General features: G+C 35.9%; 1 protein-coding gene across 1 annotated transcript; it reads right to left on the reverse strand.

Moving 5' to 3' along the window:
• Positions 1 to 83: 83 nt before the first annotated feature.
• Positions 84 to 23,397, reverse strand: LOC104912451 (FAS-associated factor 1-like). The gene is made up of 6 exons (XM_031554990.1): positions 23,344 to 23,397; positions 20,300 to 20,368; positions 6,018 to 6,064; positions 3,264 to 3,472; positions 1,489 to 1,580; positions 84 to 1,150 (listed from the first exon to the last, which is right to left on the reverse strand). The coding sequence occupies exons 1-6, from the start codon at positions 23,395 to 23,397 to the stop codon at positions 1,058 to 1,060; spliced, it is 564 nt and encodes a 187-aa protein (XP_031410850.1). The 3' UTR covers positions 84 to 1,057.
• Positions 23,398 to 24,246: the final 849 nt, after the last annotated feature.

Below are 24,246 nucleotides of genomic sequence, written 5' to 3' on the forward strand. Positions count from 1 at the left end.
ACAGCTCAGTACCAACCAGCTCTTTCTGTTCCATTACCATTAATTCCCTCTTCTAATGCTTGTGTTTTATTACTAATTATTACTTTTTTTTTTTTTTTTTTTTTAATTAATAAAGATCAGCTTTCTTATTTCCTCCACAGCATACAGGGTTATGGACCTAAGTACTATATTTATTTCTATTGATTGTCAAAAGGTTTCCTTCATCATATTTGTAGAATATTCTGCTATCTATCTACAGCAGCAGAAAATCAATTCCCTCTTCAGACAATCTGAAGGCAATCTAGTCTACTGATTATGCAATTTGATCATTTCAAACTGCAATCTTTCCTGCTTACTTGACAATTTAGGATCAGAGCTATTCCTTTCACACTCAATTACAGTGCACCCTCTAGTGGCTACGGAATAAAATTCCCGTTTACCCATGAAGAATACACACCAATTCACCTTTGAGAAACATATAGACAGGGTAGAAAATAAGAGAAATAAATTAATGCAAAGTAGCTACAAATTATTTTACAACAACGATTCCATTTCCCATAAAAACTATCTAATTTTCTAACCTTTGCAATATTTACTGACTAGTGAACACTTGAGTATTGAAATCAGTAATAGAAAATATCCTGCTTAGAGAAAATTATTACTGTGTACACTTCATAAGTCCAAGAAGATATGATAAAATGATGTAACACACTTCAGAAAGAAAATTCTGGTCTGCTGGTAACAATTTGTATATGTTTATGTTAAATGGATCACTCTAATGTGATAAATTATGAAAGACCAGCTTTCATTTCCAGGATCTTAAAAAAATTAAGTCATAAAAACTTGAAGATGCAAAATTCTGTATGAACCTCAGTATGTATTACACCACAGTTTTCTTAAAACTTTTTTTTAACAACCTTCCTTCAACAGTGAGGTGCTGAGGTCAGTCTTTACACTTGCATCTCAGAACAGTGAAACACTGCACATTCACTGATTGCAAATTCCTGCAAGAATGCAAACTGCTTCATAGAAAACACACAGAAAGAATCATACAAAGCAGAATCTATGGACAAAAGACTTACCCAGAATGACTTGAAGAAGGAGGAGGCAGGTCAGGCGTTAGAACATAAAGACTATTATTTTTTGGCAAGTGTAGAGTTTTTAAAACAGTCTGAACAAAGAAAAAGAAATGTAAATATAAAACATTCGCTGATTTTGACTTTGTTTACTTTATTCCTTTTAATTATAAAAGTTTCTTTACAACCCCAGCAAATTTTTAAGATCTACTGTTAATTTAGTAACAACTCTACAGGTGTGCTGCATTGTATCTAAAAACACTGCAAAATACATTTAGTTTATAATGCTTTTAGTTTAAGAGATCCTTACAGAGCTTTCACCTGCGATATCTAACATTCAGAAACTCAGAATCCTTGTATTGTCATCCCCACCCTCAGATCCTCAGTTTGAAACAGTGAATTCAGTTGACTGAAAACATAACTGAAAACTTACACTATCATCTACATCTCCAGTCTTCCACCCCTTTAACAGCATTTTAGATGCAGGAATCTGAAGTTCATTTTCTAGAATATGTTTGATATCTCCTGAAGAGGAAATAAAGAAAATGTCAAGAAATTCATGTATAAAAGGTATAGTGAACACCAGTTTTAGTGAAGTTATCATTGTAACACACATTTCAAGCAGTAAAGAATAAATTAAAGTAAAAAATCACATACAACAAGAATCTGATTCACACAATCACATGAGGATATGGTGATTTGGACATATATTTGAGTAGCTCTACACAATGTATGGATCTAGCATACATCTGCAAAGACATGCCATCTGGAGCTATGCACTTTGCCAGAAATAAAGTGTGTCTGCATTTCTGATACCCAGTTCCACAATCAATAATCTGAACCTAAGGAACTGAAGTGTTTGTATATTTGACTGGTTGGACAGATTTTTCAGTGTTTTTCACATTTTGTTCCTCCATCCTGGCCTTCTGCCACATCTGTTCTTCCTCATGTTGGAATGGACTGTTCCTGTGCTCTGAAGAGGTCATCTTGAAGATAAGCCATCTCTCTTAGGCCTCTCTGCCCTGCAGAGCAGTCTCACCTGGGATTCTGCCAAGCAGATCCCTGAACAAGCCAAAAGCTGCTTTCTTGATGTCTGTGGTTCACACTTTTCTCAGGATTTTAAACAAGGTTTCCTTCAACTTTCATATGCCAAGAAATGACACAAGTTTTACACCGAATACCTTCCGCCCTGTCACTTAATCATCTATATCTAAAAGAAGTTAATAGAAAAAAACAAACTAATAAACAAACAAACAAAAACCTATCACCTACTACACCTACTATAGCTGAAAAATTCTGATTTGGTCACTCTTGTATCTACTTTGGATGTAACTCAGTGCAGTGCCATGCCGAGCAAAGTGATGCTAATCAAGAATTCGACTGATCACCACAAGGTGGCACCATAAAAATACCAAATCAAACACTAACAAGAAAAATAAGGATCCAAAGTTTCAAAATTTCATCACAGACAAAGTGACAACTCAACAAATTTTTAATCAACTATTTCTCCACGTATTTATTTGTTTTGATCTGCATATTGTCTTAAAAAGCAATAATACTATTTTTCCTTCAGAAGAGTAAATTAAGTCAGTTGGGAAATATAAAAAAAGAATATGCTTGCAATGGTAAGAACAGCATATTTCTGAAACACTTGTACAAAATGCATCATATTTGGAATAAAAACAAACAAGTCTGATAACAAAACTCTTAATTTCTTCAAAAAAAGAGACAAATAAAAAGAAGGATGCTACAATGTTTTTCACACTTAGAAGAATTCTCTGAAATTTAGAAAAGGATGATGCTATAGAGATTCAAAAAGGAAATGCCAAGATGATCCACTTATTAGTTGACTGCATCTACACTAATCCTACTGCAAATTACACTTTCTTGCCTCAGCTTAATCAGTAATCTCCATTTTGTTTATAAAGTCCATAAGACAACTAGATGTCAAAATAAATATTTGATAGATCACTAATCTTTACAATGGATTAGTGAAATTTTGCTTTTTTTGAGCTGCAAAGAGGTTTGAAAATGGTTAGAAGCTATGAAAACTGCACTTTGTGGGACATTTTTTGAGGGGTTTTGTTGGTTGGTTGTTTTGGGATTTTTTTCCCTATATGATTTAGATCTTGGCAGTGGGGTCTTTCTAGTTTGATTTTACTTTAACAATTTTACCTCCACAGTTATGTCACGTTTACACATTCTTACCAACTGTAGAGCTGTCCTCAAGTACTACATCCACATTTCTGTCTCTGTATTCAACCCTGAAGTCAAGCATTCGAGGTTGTCTTTCCACTATTTGTCTAGATGGCACTACATGGCGAAACGCTGAGGAAGATGAAGAAGCTGAAGAAGCTGCTGTAGAATGACTTGTGGGGCCATATGCTGGTCCTTGTAAAGTCTCTCCACCGTACTCACTGAAGGATACACATATAAAGAAGTATGAGCAAACTGATAATGTTTAAATAAAGATTTGTGAAGTGAACAGTATTACTCACTGTTGTCCACAGCATACGCCTCTTGAATAAACTACACTGTTGTATCTGAAAATGCTTTTTTATTCATAATTAGAAATTAACTTTCGTATTATAAACATTAATATTTCAAGGACTCAGAAGTGCTGTAGCAGAGCAGCTTAGAAGACAAACAGGTATTTAAGCCATTACTTTAGTCTAAAGTTCACTATGTAATTAACATCAGATTTATCTTGAGAAGTAGCATTATTTCCTGTTCCAAGAGTGCTGTGACCATATAAAAATTAGCACCATAGCAACCACCAGTTTTCTATATCACTAGGCCAGCATCACATGCAACTTAGAATAAGAAGTAAAGCTTAAAATAAAGGTCAGAATAAACTGGGAAACCCTGATTACCCAGAAGCACATCTCATCCTCCTCAGTGAGCCTCTCATAAAAGTACCACATAACTGAGAATAGAAACAAAGGTAACAAAACATTAAATTTAAGGAACATAACTCTAGGCTAAAGAAAATTATGATGTACTGAAATAAGGTTTTGCTGGCAAGACACTTCACAGGATTTCATGTTGTAGATGTTCTTACCAGGAAGACAGTGCTCTCTGTTTAGAGGATTATGTGTCTTGGGCAGCAACAGGGTATCCTGATGGAGGATGTAAGCTAATAAAATGAATGCACTATATAAAAATGGAAGTTGAGCATGCATTTAGGAAACACTGAGATGCAATTTGCCTCATCTCCATTCCTAAACAGAATTTATTTGAAAAAAATGCATACTCCCCTTCCTGAAGATTCTATAAGATCTCTGGATCAATGGAAATGTTTCCTATGCAAGTCAAGCCTCTGAAGACTGAACTTAGGGAAAAAAAAAAGTGAATGTGGATGGCACTCATGTCACAAAAGTGCAATAAATAGTACCAAGTTATTGCAAATCACATCATTGTGACTCCCAGTTTTGAAAATAAAGTTAAAAAAAGAAGAACATATATTATGCTTGTAAAACAAGGGAGAATACTTCTCTACATCTCATTTCAGCAGGCTCAGAAGGATGAATCCCCAATCACAAACACTCACATCCAAAGGTCAAAGACCCACTTCAGAGGTTTAAGAAATAAAGGGAACAGTCTTATTTTCAAGCTTTAAAAAAGTTTAAACACTGAGCAATATGTTTGTTGAATTTTTTGTTTTTTCTTGGGTTTTTTGTTTTTGTTTTCGATTTGATGTCCAACCAAAACTTAGTACTGTAATCATTTTTGTTAGCAGACATCAGAAGCAAAGAATATTCTGATTCTCAGGCACTGAAGTTATTTATTTATTTAAATGCAACATAACTGAACTATAAAGTAAAACTTGACTTCAAGTTCAGCTGTATTACGTATATTTCATTCCATTACAAAAAGTATTTTACATATCTGACTTGCAATCTCTAATGAAGCATAAAAAGCCACTAAAAAGCATCCAAGTCAGTAAATCAGCCTCATCTGTAAGCCGCAGGAAACTAGGCTTCTAAGTCTACCAGGCCTAATTTTAAACTTCTTCCACTGAAAGAAAAAAAGGAAAATAAAAAAGACTTGAGACACATTTGACTGTCTCATCATTTCTACAAATGAATAATTTACTAATGAAGAAAGCTGTGTTAAGTGGATATCAGACCTACCTGTTATCAAAGTCGGGTATAACTGCTGCCCAGATCCTTCTCCCTGACAAAATGGTTGCAAATGTTCTGGTGTTTTGAATTTACATGCTTTGAGGTCAGGACTTATTAACATAAGTAGAAATAGTACTTGACACAGAAGAGACTTGATCTCAATCAGATCATGCAGGCCTAACAGTGAATATACATCTAGTAACTTTATCAAGCAAATAAGGTTTTATCTTGATCCAAAAAACGATTTATTTAATAATAGCTTCAGTGAGCATTGGCATTTATGCCAGAACATCACATCACCCACACTAAGCATCTTCTTTAATCATTAAAATAAACTTTTAAAAACAGTACATTGACTATTTTTCTAAACAAAATTAAAAATAGTATCTAACTGCTTCTCTCAAGTAGCTCAACTCCTGTTCTGTTGTTTTCAGTTGCCTCATCAGCACTTAGGAGATCATGCTTCAGTGACTCCAAGGTATCCAGGCATCAATATATGAGCCAAAATTGAATTTAAAAACTGAAAGGAAATCAGTAAAGCTATTTGTAGAAGGGAGCAAATTTATTTTATCAAGCATAGTATCTACCACCAGTTAATGACCTAACAATAAATTAATATAAAATAAAAAATCATTAATTGAAACAGATGGTTGAGCTTGTTCTTCACCAGTATGGGAAAAATTGATTGTGAAATCAGCTTTGTCAGGAATTGAATTTGTGGCTCAAAAAAATTGCTTTAAAAGGAGGATTATATCTTCATCTTGGGATTCAGAAACAAAAATGCAAATATTATGCAGCATCATTCTCTGTATGTACTACCCCATCCCTCTGTGCTTACCTTTGCAGAATGCCATTTTCTTGTGGTATTACACCATTTATAGCTGCCTGAAAAGAGAAAATAAGTTTTCAATCAGGTATGAAGAGGAAGAAAAATAAATCAGGACAGACCCTTATATTTTGCTTTAAAAAGTGGTTAGCTTGCTTTAAAATACGCCATAAGATGTTCTCCATTCAGTAAATACTCTTGGTAAACAACATTGCCATTAAAGTACCTTCTTAAAATGAAAAACATTTAAGTGAAAATGAACATCAACTGATGCTCAATAGATTTCCCAGGTGTAGTGCAAAGGAATAAACAGCACAGCTCGTGCTCTAACACTTTGTACATGCACACAGTAAAAAGACAGTTCTCAGACTCACTGAGCTGTGTGCAGACAAGGCAGCCAGACAGCACGTACACAGAAAAGCTCATGTCTCCCAGAAGCATTAGGCCTACTCTGGCCTGTACACCAGCGCTGCAGAGACTTCTAGAGAAGTCCAGCCTCCTAAGCACAACCACGTACCACAGAACCACTGAAATACTTCCAATACTCAATCTTCACATGAAAAAAGCAAACATTTTTAAATATGTTTTATGCAGCTAATTGTCAGCACATGCTGATCAGCAACTCAGAACAAAATATTACTCAAGTGTAGATGCAGGCCTAGGCCCAAACCGAGCAAGCTGCATCCAAATTAGGCCTCTTATTTGTAATTACAGTTACTACCTATAAAAATACCTTAATAAAAAAATCTCACATTGAAATGCTTTTTTGTTAAGAATAGCCGCCACATACTCCAGTTTCAAATTCAAAAATCTACTTCTGACAGAAGTGTGACATACCGCTCCGTTCTATTTTGCAGAAAGTTTTAGTGCATTTCCATCGCATCCAATGCTTTAGAAGCATGTGTATACACCAAAGCTTGCATGAAGTCAGGAAGAAGAAAAATGCTGGAAAGCTAATAAGTTTCTCTTCAACAGTACTTAAAGACAACTTCTTTTAGACTGCTTTATATCACAAAAAAAGGTTCCAAAATCACTTTGATGCTAGAATGTATCAGACTTGAGGTTCAGCAAAAGCGATACCATGCAATTTGGTAGTGCTGGCTTACACATTGCACTACTCAGCTGTTTAAATTATGTTCTGGTTGTTAGAAGATATGGGAGTAGGAACATCAGAACCCCAACTAACTTTAATCTTTAAGGAAGGCCCAGCAATGGGCAGGTAAAGCAGAATATTATTCAATCAAGAATGAGGGAGAGGGAAAAGTCAATAAATCTATCAGGAAAGAGAGGGTAAAAGCTTGAAAGATAAAATTCTATTCCTTAATTTTAATACTCTTTATGATCACTATTGTTTTCACAGGAACATATTTGCAAGACTTGGTAGTTAAGAGTTTGTAGCATCCCACTACTAATCCCCACTTTCTGCTGTGCCACCAGCACATGTTACTACCAGGATTTCTAATATGACTAATATCCATTCTCATGTGTCAGATACACCTGACCTGTTGGCCTGTGTACCTGAGGAGTGACTGGTCCTTCATGAAGACAAAGCTGAAATTTAGAAGCTCAGACTCCTTAGTACTACAAGAGGATTAACTCAAATACCATGACTGTGGGCTGTCATTATCCATCATCATTTTTACAAATCAATATTTACTGATGTAGCTTAAACAAGAAGTGTCCAACAAATATAAAGGTAGAATAAACCAAGATTTAAATCCTATGTTTCTTCTCTGAATACATAAGCATGAGTTTTTACAGTTTCTGTTAACAGTTAATAAACAATGGTTAACAATTGAAGTCAAAGTATTACTACTGAACTCAAAGTAGCTTTGATACTGTAACAAGATATGCAAAACATTACACAAGGACAGCAGAAAAAGACACACAAAAGTGCTGGAGGTATCTATAAGCTACAGCAACTACCCACAAGTCTGTATCAAATTACATTGAAAACAGCTTCCTAGCAGAGCACATTTTAAATTAGTTTATCCATCACATATGGCAATAACCAGAAGATTCTTTTTAATGTGTCTCATTTATCATCAGTGTGGTTTTTGCCGTCATACACAGTTCTTGATCATGTTCATCTAATAAACCTCCAGGAAAAAGTGGAAGGTTCTGGTTTGTTTGGGTTTTTCTGTATTGGCCCCAATACTCATCAGCAAGATACACAAGTCAGTGAAGAGACAAAAACATCCTTTATTTTGCATCTGTAGGATATGAAAACCAAATAGAGGTTCTTGCACCACAGGACCAGTGGCAATCTGGACAAAAAGATTCAGCAATAAAGAAATACTGCACAGCAGGGCAGCTCCACACTTCTTCAGTCAAAGCTCATGTCTCAATCTCAGAGGATTAAATCAGCTCATTTTTTCTAAGCCTAATCAGAGGGGCTAAATATGAGAGAGGTTTCCAAGCAATTTTCATTAGAACTGAATAATGCATTTGATCAAGTCCCCAGTTCTATAAACTTGATAACATTTGAGGAGCACAACACTAAGAAAACACAGCAGCAGCATTATGTATGGTTTTGATGGAAAGACCTCTATTAACCACAGTAAAAACAGTCTGGACACTGTTTATTAAGGAAAATGGAAAACTAAAAATATGTAGATGACAAATGGTGGCAGTGCAGACATAGATACTGTATAAACATTAAACATTCATGTTCTTATATGACATCTATAGGTGGACACTGCAAAGAAATAGGAACAATCATCCAATTTAGGATTTCATAGCAGGAATGTTGTAACAAAAACAAATAAGTGAACACATTAAAACAGTTCCAGACTCTTCTTCCACAGCATCAGTCCCCTTTGAGAGAGGATCAGCTTCCTGTGATGAAGCAAACATTTAAATACATTAATTTTTTTTGTGTGTTTCCAAACAGGGATCACCTGAGCATCAAAACCAGCATGTATGACTAATACACAGTAGTTAAAGATACTAAAACTGCTTCAAGTGAAATATATAACAGGTGCAGTAAATCTGCGCACGGGTTATTTAATAAAGACGCACGTCTGGCTCAGAACATTTCTTCAGCTTCGAGTTGTTACCAGGGAAGCAGCAGTACGTGCTTACTTTGTTCTCACAGTGTATATCCACTAGTGTCCACAACTTCAACTTTTGTTTGGTTGGCTGTTTTTTGTTTGTTTGCTTGTGTCTGCTCTCATGATATCAGTATTTAAAGAGTTAAGCTCAACTGGAAAATTACAGAGTTTTTATAAGATTTTTCCCAAAGCTAAAGATATAAGGTGTGTCGCAATGCTACCCATGTACCAAACCTTGTGTAATATTGTTCAAATGTCATGCAAATGAACAGAAGCAAGGACATAATTATTTCTTCAGTATCTTCAGTGACAATATTCAAATAACTACAAGGTTCACAACTTATTTAGGAAATTTTAAGCCAAATTCAGTTATTCTTTATTTATGTCTTTTGCTTAGAGACTGTCATGTATCTAAGAAGTGGAATTACTTAAGAATTCAGTAAGTCCAGCATAACCTTATTTAAACTGGCTCATTTTTGACTAGACAGACATCCAGAAGTTCCAATATTACAACTCTGAGTCTCCTTCACCTAACAGTGTAAGTCATACTGAGAATGATGACTAAGAATCTTGTTCATTCAGAGAATGGAAAGACAAAAATACGACATAATACTGGACTGACGAGTGCCAATTACAAAGGTCAAAGTAACAATACTTTTTTCTGGTGTTGGCTTCACAGCAGCAAGTTTCCAAACTACAGTATCAAAATATTAAATCCAGTAGAGCAATAGGAATAATAAAAGGTTATTAAATCCATTAAAAGTTTGGGCAACCCAAGAACTCAGTAGTACTCTGCAGACTAGAATAATTTAAGTGTCAGAAGAATGTTGTGAAGCAGACTCTTAAATTTAAAGCCTTTCCTCAAGGGAATATTCATTGTAATAGTCACACGTATTCAGAATTGACTAATCTATCTTTTACTGGTACAAAACAGTGTTAGAGGGTAAAAAAAAACAAGATCAACCTTTTTTAATAACCTGATGAAATAACAATGTTGATGACTTCTCTCAAAACACAGACTTATGGTACTGACCATTAAGAAAATAATTAAGCATATCTCATGCTATCTCTCATCCTGAAGGGAGGAAATTATGAAAAAATGCGTCATTTAAGATAGTACAAACTTATCTCCTGAGCTTAAAATACTCGGTGGTTATCAGTAGGATTGAAAATAGACCAGATTTGCTAATGATACTGTTTAGAAGCAGAGGTTTACACAGATCAACTGACTGCATGCACAAACCAGGCAGGGAATTCCTTCCTCTTCATGAACTCCACAATTTACAAGTGATGCTTAGATAAATTACCTTAAGTGCTGAAGTCAGGCCCAGATGAGCACAGCCAAAGATTCTCCCAGCGGCTGAGACGGGAAAAAAGCTTCCTCAGCCACCTCTTTTCCCCTCTCTTTCCTAGTCTCCGTTCCACACAACAGTTTCGGCTGACAGATACAGACCCTACCACATCCTTTAAAACTTTTCATATTCAGATTTCTACCTCAATGAAAAGCAAGAGCAGGTAGGATCCAGCCCAAAATTACGGATTCTCTTCAACGTGGGCATTTTCCTTGAGTGAAATGAAACTTGGGAAGTATGACTCAGGATCAGCTTTCTAAAACTGGATACCAGAAAACATCTCTAAGAAGAAGACATCAAGTTGTTCAGTACATTTTCTTCTAATTCTCTGGTATCCCATCAGCTTGACACAAAAGGATTGACAATTACATTTTTTTGCTTTACTCTGTATTAAGTAATATAATACCCTCATGATCCATATCTTTAATTCCTTCTATGAACTTCAGCTAGAGCTGTCTTTGATAAATAAATTCATTTATTACATCTCTCCCAAATGTTACATGTCATACTCTACATTTGTTTTAAAATGCCTGGGAGAATACAGAAACAAAGTTCTGCACTTTGTGGCTAACCTAGTCATCTTGCATTTTCATCCTATATATATTTAACATTTCTCTGACATCAAAACAATTTCTCTCAAGCCACAAATTCAGAAAGTTTATCCCATGCTACTTCCTAAAGACAGTTCACCATCTCAGAGATTATGGTACTAGCAGATTTCTGGAGTACATTTAGAAATATAACAATAAATGTTTTTGTTGTTCCACACTACATATATATCTAAATACTTGATTGACCTTTTCATCGTTTAATCCTATATAGATTTATTTTTCTGTCTGATAACAAAGTGAATAGAACACCAAATCATTTGTATAAAACCTCACTGTAGAGGCAGACACAACAAGCATTTAGTGTTCTGTACCAAAAAAAAAATTGTTAACTACTTTGTTTTGAAAATGTCAGTGTCAATAAGTATTTGATCAATTCATCCTAGTTGAGGATCTGTCAAGAGTGCCGAATTTAGGAAAAAAAAAAAAATAGAACAGTATCAGGATTTATTTGTTCATTTTGACCACAGAAATAACTCTTACAGTGAAACACAAGATACTACTATCTGCAAACTTCAGTAGTAACAATAACCATTTTCATAATGCTCCTCTGTTGGAAAATGCAGGATTTTTGTTGATTAACAGTCTGTAGAACTTATCTTGCTATTGCCACGTTTTTAACAGATAATGCCAGATGTAGTTATGTCAAAAATATCTGTTCTGACCTCCTAATGCTACAAGTTCAGTCAATTCCATAAAAGTTGTATGTATATAGAAACTTCTTCTGTCATCTGATTATAACCATAGACAGTGGAATATTTGGGAGCAAACAGGAAAAGTTTTACTCACCAACACTGACAAAACCATACAGCAAGTACTTGTCAAATAAAGCACGCAAATTGGATTAATAAAATGAAGGCTTACTGAAATCAGCTGTAATACAATCATTTCTTTCTGTTCTAATACACTGGGAGTGTATCACGAGACTCCCGAGCAAAGAAACATGGCTTCTACCCAACTTAACACCACTGCCTAATCTTGCCTGTTACACGTATGTTAGCAATCTGTCATCCTAGATGTGAAATTCTGTAAAACATTCCGCACAAATATAAATTATTTTAGACCAGACACTTTTGCAGACAAGATTCACCATCACCCTCCTACACAGACACTTTAAAACTACTATTTTAACAAGTAATGACTGTTTTCGGCTCAAGTTACAAAACCTATCATTTTTTGGATTATTGAATGAATGCATTAATATTTAAATTTTCTTAACAATTACTTACTATGCCCCAGCAGTAAATTAACAGGAGCAACCTCTACCTTTGTTACCATTACCAGGCTGTACAAAGCATAGAAAAGAGTGAGCATTTTCCTGCAGTTTGCATTATACTCCCTGGCATTTCCCCAGCTTTGCGAGTCTCAAAGTATTTCCAAGTGCTAGACGTTAAGTTACACCCACAGTTCTTACCAAATGCCAACATTTGTCCCCATCGTGGTTAAAATTTAACCAAAAGCTGTAATTGAACTACAATGAAGTGTCTTTCTATGCATTCTGCTTTATTTCAGCTTGCTTTCTTTATAACAAATATACTTCATGAAGAGCTGTGAAACAATAGAATTACCAGTAAAGCAAAAAATTAACATTTCATCAAAAATGCCACATGAATATATTCATACAGATGATTCACATCATCAGCAAGAGAGCGAGCGCTGAAATAGTTTGCAGTTAGCACTCTAGATGTGGTTTCCCACTTTTCCCCACTTCTTTGGTGGCTTCAACAAAACTTGTTCCTGTAGTTCATACAATATGCCGAAATGCACTAGGAAGCCTTTCAACAGTTAGATATACTTCAATAATCCTGGGGGAAAAAAACCACACTTTATATGGTCCTTTAATTGTATACTGTCATTGCATAATTCCACAAATAAAGCTCAATCTCAATAACAGATTCACAAATGGATGCATTTTTATGGTGTAATGAAAATAAGAAACATGAGCACATAAGTAAAGAAGCTTATATTGATCAGTATCAAAACACTATTGTCAACAGAAGAAAAAAGGAAAGAACCTACACCAAAACTATCTATTTAAAAATCATATATATGCATGGGAAAAAGAGTGGGTTATGATATATCTGCTGGTTTCTGACACAAACACACACACTTTGGCTCTACTGATTAATGCCACACATTTTTACGCTAATACTGCTTCATAACTTCACAGAAACAAAAGCCTATGCTTGATATCAAAGCATATTTTGTTACTCCTTGAATCACTAGACAACAGGGGAGACAGATAAAACAAAGGCTGAGCCTGAAAAAAATCTGTATTCTGAGCTCCCACACTTCTGTCCCTCTCCAAATTGTTTTATGTAAATTTGGATGGCAACACTAACAGGGAAAGGTTGGGGATGGCTACTCAAAGATAATATACTTCTTGTTCAACTTTAAAACTGCTCATTGTTATGATATGCTGGTTCCCAGCGAGTCTTACAAAAATAGATTGCGGATGAAACCTCATAACACAACACGATTTTAAAAAAATCCTGGAAGCACTGTATATAGAATAAGGTTGCTTTTACTGAAAAGGCATAACAACACAAAACATCCTAACAGATTCCAAATTACTCTTACTGTAGTCAACAAATAGCTTAATCATTATCAATAATAAAGAGTATTTATGCAATATTTAGCTTATTTTGCAAGCCAGAAAATGTGGAGCTCAAGTATGCAGCATATAGCTCATCTACAGTGTTTCAGACTACGTTTCAGACAAGGCTGTGTTTCTGGCACTGCACTAACCAGGTCTTCCAGGATTAGATAGTTTATTGAAATAAAACTCGGACAGAACAGTTAAGATACTCAGTAGTAAAATATTTGTATCATTTTTCAAAATATCCCACTCTGGAAGTCTGGTGGGTCCAGATGACTCCTAGCTTACCATGGTCCAGTCTTTCACATTAAGGTTCCCTTGCAAAACAGCCATAGAATCTGCAGACGCTGGTTCTCAAATTAAATAAATTACTTCATTTTACTCCTACTCATACATTCCCAGCATGATTTCATGACAGACTAATTGCTTGTCAAACACACATTTAGAAGATGTATGCAATTTTCAGTTCAACTGGTTATAGAGTAATACACCGCAAACTACTTTCAGATATCTTAAAACACCAATTACCATCCACTCAACTATTAATATACTCTAGAAATTTGCTCTTAAATTGCAATGTTTAAGGACAAATTAATGCTAAGCAATCTGCACACAGGCTGCCAAACCAGAGGTAGAATCCTCTGAAAATAAGTATTTGTGAAATGTAAGACAGGTGGGTAATGTATGCACACAGCTAAAGTAATACTCAGGCACTACAGTTTTCTCAGGTCCTGATTTTTATTTTAGATTTAGTTTAATCAGAGCACACACAAAAAATTATCTACTACAAGAAATAGAGCTTTTTCTTCATGAAATAAAAACAAAGTTTTCTAGTTCCCTTGCTTTCACGACACAAGACAAAGTTCAAGGAGCTCATTTATTCAGTAATTACATTCTATCTATTTAGAAAGAAGACACGTTGCCTACATGACTTTACAATGTCAATGTGAACATGTCACCTAAAAAGGTCTGCTCAACTACATTTCTGGCCAGATATTAAAACTTAAGTTTAAATTAAAACTTCTTCAATGCAGCCAAAGCAGTTAAAATGCAGCAATAACAATTCCTTTGTTATGCTCCAGTGAATTAAGCAGGCATTTCCTATTAGAAATATTAAATCACTAGTAATGAAACAAATCAAATTATTTTAGATTAGCATAATCCCTTTAGTGCCTAGGAAACTGACAATTTGCCAGTTAACCATTACATTTGCTAAAATACTGAAGGGATGGAAGGTATAGATCTCTCCACATATACTGAGAAAATATTACATTTTAACAGCAAGTAGAGGGTACTGATTTAGAAGACACTCCATCCAAGGTTTGACATCTATGTTACAGCAGTCTTACCCTATATTAAATACTTTTACCCTACTACACACCCTTCTTCAAAAAGTAATGTGAAAATTAGGCCCTTCTGCTGAATGAACAAAACTGTAAACCAGACATGAAACAGCACTAAAGAGAACATGTTTAAACCCATGACTCTGAACTGCTTTACATAAAATTAAAAAGCAAGAACTACTTCATGAGAGGTATCCGTTTTCATCCTTCCAAAAAAACTGCCTTCAAATTGGAGGTCAAAACAATTCACATATTTAACCCCAACTCTTGGTCTCCATAAAGTTGTAAACTTTACGCCCCTTGCCTCAATCAAGGTAGATCAAAGTGATTCTTAGAAAGAGTTTATCCCCAAGAAAACAAATAACTGTACAATGTTAAAATTGTAGCAGTGCCTTACAAATAGGAGGCAAGAATGAACATCACTGAAAAACACCAGATTTCTGGAATGAAAGCTCAAGTCTTCTCATCCACTGAAGCTTCCAAGACCTATCCCATGTACGTCACAGATGTTTCAACAGAGCATTTACAGAAATTCAAACTGCGTTCACAAAATCCCATGCAGACACAGAAATTTACTTAGAGATGGGAAATAGTTTGTATTTCTAGCTTTCACCTGCCTTAAGACCAAAAAAACAAAGACAAATTCAAGAAACCAGATGTCCCCCTAGGTCTAGTATACGACACAGCTATTAATTGCTGGGGTGAGGAGCATTTGAGGAAGGTTTGAGGTTTTTTTTAATACCTGAGTAGTCACAGGCAAGATCTATGGGAACCTAATGAAGTTTTGGTATAAAAGACTTGAAATAAGGAAAATAAGTCTGTATAGAAAGATTTGAGAACTGAAACAAGAGGAACTATTCCCTTTCCAGCCTCTTCTTCACAGGGGGAACACTGTGAAACGAGATTCCGGAGTATTTATACTGTATCAGCTAGGGCTTTGACTGCAATTTAAACAGGGTTCCTAATTAAAAAAAAAAATTCAAAAATCATGTTAATGAGGCCAAAAGCCTCTGGCAGAAGCAGCTGGGATTTGGTTGTACCAAAGAAACTGGGCTACCACGTTACTGTCAGAGGTGAATCACATTACTGAGCTGACAAAGAAACACTCTTATTCTGCATTCTGTAAACTAAGAATCTTAATTGTCTCTCTAAGCATTAGTTGTTGAGTTCTTTCTATGTATTTTTTTCCTTAATAGATGGAAGTGCATATCACTATATAGAAAGCAATACCATGTTTACAGCTACCTATACATCTGAGCATTCCACAGTCTACAATGTAGAAAATATACAAAAAGGGAAGAAACATCTGCTTTGTATGAGATTTAGGCACTCAAAAGTAAATAATAACAATGGATTTATTAATCATGCTTCAAGAATAGCTGGTCATCTTTGCCAATGCTTCACTGCACAGAACTTCCATAAGATACACAGCATTCATATGAGCTTACTCAAGGATACAGAAATGTCACTTGGAAGGCGCAAAACATGGAAATACAGAGAACAAGAAATTAAAGGGATCCTGATGTAATGCACAATAAATTAAAGACTTCCAAAAGGGACTTCTGTAAGCCTTTGTAAAACAGAAGCTTACATACAGTTTGTCTTCTACTACAAGAGCTTAATGCTGCACAAGAAACCTGCAACTCCTGCATTTCCTGGAGAACAGGCACCACAGTTCACCAGCAGGGGTAAATGTGATGAACGCCATCACCATCACATGTAGGCCTGGTTCTGCAGCCGCTGAAAAGCAGGCAGCTCAAAATGAAAGGAGCTGACAGGCACATGACAACATTGCCCCATGTTAAGGGAAAAGAAATGGCCCTACACCAAACAAATCACCTGATTTCTGGGTGCAGTCTAATTCCAATCAATTTTTAAAAAAAACAGAGATACATTAATGTTTCTGCAGGGCAAATCAGTTGGAAAAATAAAACAGACAAAAGTCATCGCCAGTGTTTTAGTTCTTAACAGCTCGTACTGAGATTTATTACACATTATAACAAAAGAACTAAGTTAATGTTTAGAAAATAGCAAAAGACATAAATAATGGACTGTTGCTGATTGTCAAGAGGGAGATCATCTTCTGACCAGGAATTCCATCTTAAATGGCATTTCCAACAGAAACAGAGAAGAAATATTATAAAGCCCTCTCGCACCTTTCTCAAGTTTTTCTTACTTTTTTATTTTTCTCTCCAAAGGACATCACACTGAAGAAAATACAAGAATAAAGTGTAAACAAAATGCGTATTTCCATTAAAAAACTAAGTCAAACCAAACAGTCTTCTGTATAAGGTATACATTAAAACGAAAACAGAAAACCCTACAGTTGAGAGTAGAAGCTTTTTAAAAACAGATGTTCAAATATACAATTTTCTTGTTCCAATACACAGAAATGTTTTTTTTGTCAGCTGATTCTTGGAAGCTATGTGAGAAAGGAACTGCAAGTCATCACATTTCCAGGTGCACTGAACTGCTGGTTTCACTGAAATTATACTGTGCTTCAAACATGGAATAACAAAGCTAAGCACAGTAGGAAGGCACAAAGGCCATTTTAAGAGTTTATTTTAAATAGAAAACAGATTTTTGTGAGGTTGTTTTTTCTTTTAATATTTTATTATACACACAATGTTTGCAGTGAAGTGAACATGGGATAACCCCACCTTATTTTTGATTAAACTGACTTTACTCTTAAAGTGTTATGCCAAGCAATACCCACATCACCATATCTGTTGGGAAAAAAATGAAACAACAACTGAAGGAGTAACAACAGAAATGCTAATATGGAAAAAGGTAGGGGAAAAAAAAAAAAAAAATCAAAGCAACTAAATCCTGTTCTTCATACAAAAAAATCTGATCTTACTAGGTTTTACGTTCTAGGATATCAGGACAGCAGAGTTACCACATATGTAATAACCTCATGTACCTGAAAGTCCATATCACATAGGGCCGAAAGCAGATTAGGAATTTCTGTATTAATAGATTATCTCTCTTAAATATATACTATCAGAAACAATTCAGAAAGGACATACTTGGGATTTATTTATTTTTTTCCACAAAACTTCTGTAGCATTTCATCATTTGGCCTTACATAAGCCCAGTAAATAGGTTACAGAGCTCCAATATATTAAAAAAAAATAAAAAAAAAAAAGTAAACTGCTATTTGCAGAAGACCACAAAGGTCAAATCATGTGCAACAGAAGGAAAGCAGTTATTGGCAAGATTAGACTTCATGATCCCATCAAGCAATTTGTATGTTGTTACTGCAGGCAAATTCCTCCGCAGCAATCTCATTACCAATTTGATTTTGAGCACCTGAAACCTAGCAATACAATGTTTATGAGTGGCAGCTTCACTTTAAACAGCTACAAACGTGATTTCAACACCATAAAACATACACAACTCAGATTTAAATCCAATTTGTTTAGTCTAAGTGGAAGACAATGTCTCCAAGTATCCCACATTAATGGAGATAAATGAAGACTGGGGAGGCGTGAAAATGACAGAAGTAGGATCTTTACAAGTTCAAAAATCGTTGATGTTTCCATTCTCAAATGAAAAGAAAAAAATAATTCATAAGCATTCTTAATTAAAAAAAAAAATAAAAGGTTTGCCTTTTTAAAAAAAAATAAAAGAGCAACTAAACCAAGAAAGAATCATAGAATTGCTCAGGTTGGAAAAGGCCTTAAAGATCATCAAGTCCTACTGCAGAGCTCCTTAGAGCTCACTCAGGCTTGGATTGCTGGTTTGTTTTGTTTAAAAAGGTCAGAGCTCGTGTCCAAAAAAATGCAAAAACACGGCAACACTCACTCAAGTTACAGGAAAGAGATGGGTGACATTTTTAACCCTTGTACTCAAATCTACTAACAGGACCAGGAAAAAAAAATAATAATAATACCATGAAGAAAATAAGCAGTAGGAATATTGCATCAGGACAGACAAAGAAGTTCTCAAAGCTACCTAAAAATACAATATTTGTAGTGTGAGGCTTCTTGCATATACATTTTCATATTTTCCATCTCAGCTGAAAAGTTTCAAGACCTTTTGGTTTAATCAAAAACAAAGTATTCCCTCCTCCCCAGTTTCTTGGCACTTGTTCCATACTTGATTACTGAATCACAGGGCAGAGAGGCACAACACAAGCACAGAAATACCTATGCAGTAAGCACATAAAGGATTACTATTTTACAGTTTCATTCTACACTTTTAAAATAAGGAGTCCCTAGGTTTCTCATCAGTTGTGAACTTTTTTCGTGTGCTGTTTTGACTTTTGAAATGCTGAAATCCCTTGTTTAACAACATGTTTAATTCTCTCAAGATAGAAACTCCTTGTCTTTTTACATTCTGTCTCCAAATTTCATCTTTCTTCTTCACTCTTCTGCATAATTTAGCATCCACTCCCCTTTCTAAAAGAAGTCTGCTCTTAGTAAGAGAGAGCCAGTGTTCTATTAATGACAGGAGCTTAGGACATTTTTGTCAGTTTTACCCACTCCAATTCATTTTTTTTCTTCCACCACTTACCATTCCCCTTTTGTAGGCACTATCCTGAAGTACCTCTTATACCCTTAACCTTTTTTCCTTTCTTACTTTCCTTGCTTTTTTAAGCATGCATTTTCGGACATTACTTCTTTCCCTACCACATTTTACTTCTAGATCATTCAATCATCACTAATAAGATGAAGAATGTAAAGGTATTGGCATAGCTATAAATACTTCACTCCCTTTTCGCTCATTCTGGAGTCTCAAAAGAAAATAAACAATAAAACAACTCCTCTTTATTGTTCTTAACATTTTTTTCATCATAATTCTCTCATTCAGCATTATCTGCGATCATTTATTGTAATGCATATAACTTTACAATTTACAAGCCCCCCCAAATCCTACCCAACTGATTTAGTGCATCACATTAAGAACCTTACAACCCAGAAAGAAAGCATAACACTACTCCTTGCCTTCATATAACAAATACTTTAACTTGCAAAACAACCCAGCCCACACTGTGTCACAACAAACTACTATGACTAAGGATGTTTTAAATCGTACCATTCTGCCAACACACAGTTGTGCTTTCCTGTTTAAAAACATTAATGACTAAAATTTAAATGTACACTTTTGCATATGGTTTCTGGTACGTCACAGTTTCATAGCTTAAAGTTAATACTGGACAAACTATACCAAGCCTTTATTTTGCAATGTCATGATACAAGCAAGAACTAGAAAAAAAAAAGCCTGCACATAACTTGCTTGCCCCAGCCATACAACTCTGAAATAAAGACAATAGCTGTCTCAGCAGGATGGCACACCACTGTTCATCTGACAAGTCATTCTCTTAGAATACTTACCACTAAATCCCAGTTATTTTGTTCAAGCAAAGTTATAGCTTCATCGATATTTTCTATACCAGTACAAGCCTAGAAAGAAAAAGAAGCAGTAAACTGAATTAAAAGCATTGATCAAAGTAAGCATGAGTACTTAGAATTAATTTCAGTAAATGACAGGAAATGTATAGGTTTTTGATTTCTGCCAGGAGAGCTTTAAACACCACAGATTTGAGTATAATTCCCTCTTCCACCAGAGGACTCTTGTGTAGCCTTGAACAAGCCACATAAGGAAGCAAGACAAAGCAGTTATTTGCAAAATTAGCACTGCAGTGCTGTCTCATAAAGGTGTTTTGAGCATTCTATGTCAGAAATTCTGAAACACTCATGCTCCCTTAAAAGGGACCACAAAAATATTTAAAATGGTAAGTCTGGGGTGGTTGGAGTACTTTGTCTCAAACCAAAACCAACTCTACTGCCTCCACCAATACCTTTTACCCCTACGCACTGCGGGTGTTACACAGCACTGCTAGGCAGAAAAAAAGGTGGCAAGTGAGATTTTTTGTTCAGTCTAATACGGGTGAGGAACCTTGTGAAACTATTTAAAATGAAGTCTATGTAATGAAACATTTACTTTCAGAAAAAATGCCTGAGTGTTGTGCCAGCACTATACTCTGGCTTTATGTAGTTCAAGTAATCTAATACAACAGCAGTGGTAAAATCCATCAAAACTGTAAGTTGAACTCAGCTCCAAATGCAAGAGAGCATCTTGCTCATCTTTCACAAGATCTCAGCCATGATTGTGTTCCTTCTGTCCCAACATACAGTTACGTAACACTTTTATATAAATTTCTTTTTATATATAATATAAAATAGGGAATTTTAAAAATATAGTTTAACAGTAATAGAACAGAATCAGATAGCAGGAGAAAAGATTCCAAAGACTCATTGCTTTCCTTTAAGTATTAAAAGAGAAAAATGGCAGGGAAGGGAGCACAGAAACAAGTACTTAACACCATCAGGCCACACTGAAAGTGATCCTGACAGCTCTGCTGCAATGTACTCTGACTATGATAAACTTTCACCAAACTGACAGTCTGAGGTTCCATTGGCAACAATGTGAAACACACTTAAAGTCTGGACTTTTAACAAACAACGTTGAGATTTCACTTTTCAGACTGACTACTTTTATTAGTTTTGTTAGGTGCCAATAAAAGAGAAACAAACATTTTGGAATTACACCAATGGAGGAATGAAAGCTACTGATTAACGTAAACCACAAACATGATGTTTTGAAATCTTCCTTAGCATGCTGTAACATCGCACTTGCAGCAGACTATGACTTCAGAAAAACCTTTCAACATGGAGGAGGAGAATTGATTCCGACACTACAAGCTGTCAAACACAAATTTCCATCTCAAGTCACACTCCATCACTGGTCTAAAGATGAGGAAGAAAATTAAAAAATAAAAAATAGTTTGTTTCCTGCACTATAAACTCAAGAAAATCGTCTGGTTTGAACCTCAACTATTTTCCTTAAGGTGAAGCACCCAAGACAAGGCCTCACTGACAGCCATGACATCAAGGGCTTCTGGAAGGCAGGATGAGTCCCAGCACAGTCTGGCTGACACCAGCTTTTGTTTTCCTCTGGAAGATAAGCATAAGGAAGCAGCAGGTTCTGTGAGCCACAAAATTAATAAAGCCTGGCTCTTTATGGGTTCGTCTCTCATTCCTAATTACAAGAGCTGATTTAAGCTTTTCCAATGACTAGAATATTTATGAAGTCTTTTTTTTTTTAATGGACTTATTTCCATGTTACCTTGTTGTATTTTGATTAAATCTGGAAGAATTTAATTGGCATGAGTACTTGGGTTCAGAAGTTATTTATGAGGACACCTGGGCACCATAATCTCATATGCATTACTTCTTCAGGAAGCCAGACTAAGAATCACAGGGCTAACTGCTTTACAATACATAAAGCATGTGTTTTATTCATTCTTATGCCTTTCATTCTACCCAAGCAAAAATTCAAATTAAAGAAATGGAATTCTAGCAGTAACAGGAAAAAAATTCAAGCCACTTGGAAAGTATACAAACTCTGAAAAGCAAAAGCATACCTTTGTTATTAAGTTAACAATAAGTTAGAAATACAATGAGAATTTTTTCCCCTTTAATTCGGAGATTAACTGATTTTTATTCAGATTTATTTTCATAGAAGGCATTAAGTATCTCAGCAAAAAATTCCTACCAGCAAAGAACTAAATCTAAGCAACAACAAGCATGTCCTCCAAGTAAAATCTAAAACTTAAACAAATGATCGCAGTAAAGGTAAAACCTTCCACATTTACTGGTTTGCAAACATTTATACATCAAAAAGAAATCCAGGAATTTAACTGAAGGACGAAGGGGAAGAAAATGTTAGGAAGAGTGCCTTCTCTTCTCTGGATTTCCTCTAAATCTAAAAGTGTTTTTGCCCTTCATAGCAGCTATAGCATTTTTGCAGAGACTCAGCAGTCTCTCCTGGGTTTTTCAGACCACACAAGAAGAAAATGAATGTGAAAAATGAATAAACTGTTGGTTTTTTTACGCACAAGAACAGATTTTGAAGATAAAACTCCTGAATGTTAAAGTAACTCTCTCAGCACCTTGCTTTTCCAGACCAGGTGTTTCTATCAGCCAGATTTAGACTTGCATACAGTAAATCTCTGCAGCTCTTCTCCAAACGTTTTTCACATTGCTTTACACCTTAACCATCACCTTAATTACCGATGGAAAGCTTACCCATGCAAAGTTTCAGAGCTATCCACCAAGTGGCCTATCTTTTTTAATTGGCAAAGTAATCTGAATCACTGCTAAATAGGGAAAAATAAAGTAATCATTTGAGGAAATAATTCAGCCGAAGGGCAGACAGTTCCAGGCATCCAAGACAAACCCAGGAGGTGCTTACAGAAAGCTATAACACATGGCAGTAGACTCACTCTTCTAATTCCTTGCAGGGTGGTCTAACCTTGGCAGCTCTAACAGCTGCATCTGGATTTTGAGAACCTCTGTGACCCCCCCCATCTCACCAGCCAAGGCTTTAGCCCACCTCCACATCTCAGGAAAACAGCTGATTTTCCCATCTGGCGGCAGCTGCTGCTGAAAATGCTTCTCCTGCACCTGCCACAGAGACCCAGGCAATTGTTACACAGCAAAGCTGGAAGAGGCAACTGTTGCTCCCAGCACAGAGAGCCGGGCTGTTACTTCTGCAGAAGCTGGGAGAGCAGCAAACAGCTGTTGCTGGCTCAAATACAGAGTTAGGCTACTGCAGCCCTGATAGATAGCTGGTGGCAGTTGTTGCACAGAAGCTGGGAGCAAATGCTATTTGGCAGCCAGGCGGAACTTGCTGTCCCTACTCACCTGTGGCCTCTCCTTCTTCTCATCAAGACACAACACAACAGTCAGAAGTACCCAAAAACCAGGGTCAGCTTAACAGCCAATAACTGGAATGACTTTGATGTCCTCCTCTCCCAACGATCTGTTGAACAAGTCTTTATTTCCTTTCTATGAAAAAGTCACTATGTTTTCCCCATGCAGGGAACACTTCTGCACAAACCCAATCTAGGCGATATGCTCAAACACTTCACACAAGGGGTTCAGGACCATTAAAAATCAGACAGACAGATGGCAGAGAACTACATCATGCATTGCATCATGTATGGCAACTACTGCATCATGCATTGCTGTCCCTCCTGTAAATGTCAGTCAGGAAAAAAAAGCTGACAGTGTGCCCGACTAGCCTTCACGTGCACTCTGCAGTCAGCCATCTTCAGCTGAGCTTCTGCAGTAACCTGGGGCAGACACAAATACAGGTCCATACAGCAAAAAGGATTACAGTGGAGCCCTAGCTCCAAGCACCTAGACAACCCAGCACCAGTCAACTCAGACAATGGATCAATAGGACAGACTCACATCAGTTGTCAACTACAGAT

This window comes from Meleagris gallopavo, chromosome 10, assembly GCF_000146605.3.
Source record: "Meleagris gallopavo isolate NT-WF06-2002-E0010 breed Aviagen turkey brand Nicholas breeding stock chromosome 10, Turkey_5.1, whole genome shotgun sequence".
Classification (NCBI taxonomy): Eukaryota; Metazoa; Chordata; class Aves; order Galliformes; family Phasianidae; genus Meleagris; species Meleagris gallopavo.

What these genes read in the sequence shown, in the direction of transcription:
- LOC104912451 (XM_031554990.1), bottom strand. Translation starts at nt 23,397, where the DNA reads ATGGGAAAATCAGCTGTTTTCCTGAGATGTGGAGGTGGGCTAAAGCCT. An exon ending in GTGGGCTAAAGCCTTGGCTG is followed by an intron (nt 20,369 to 23,343) that starts GTGAGATGGGGG and finishes TTTTCTTTCTAG; the next exon opens with GCTTGTACTGGTATAGAAAA. An exon ending in AAAATAACTGGGATTTAGTG is followed by an intron (nt 6,065 to 20,299) that starts GTAAGTATTCTA and finishes TTCTCTTTTCAG; the next exon opens with GCAGCTATAAATGGTGTAAT.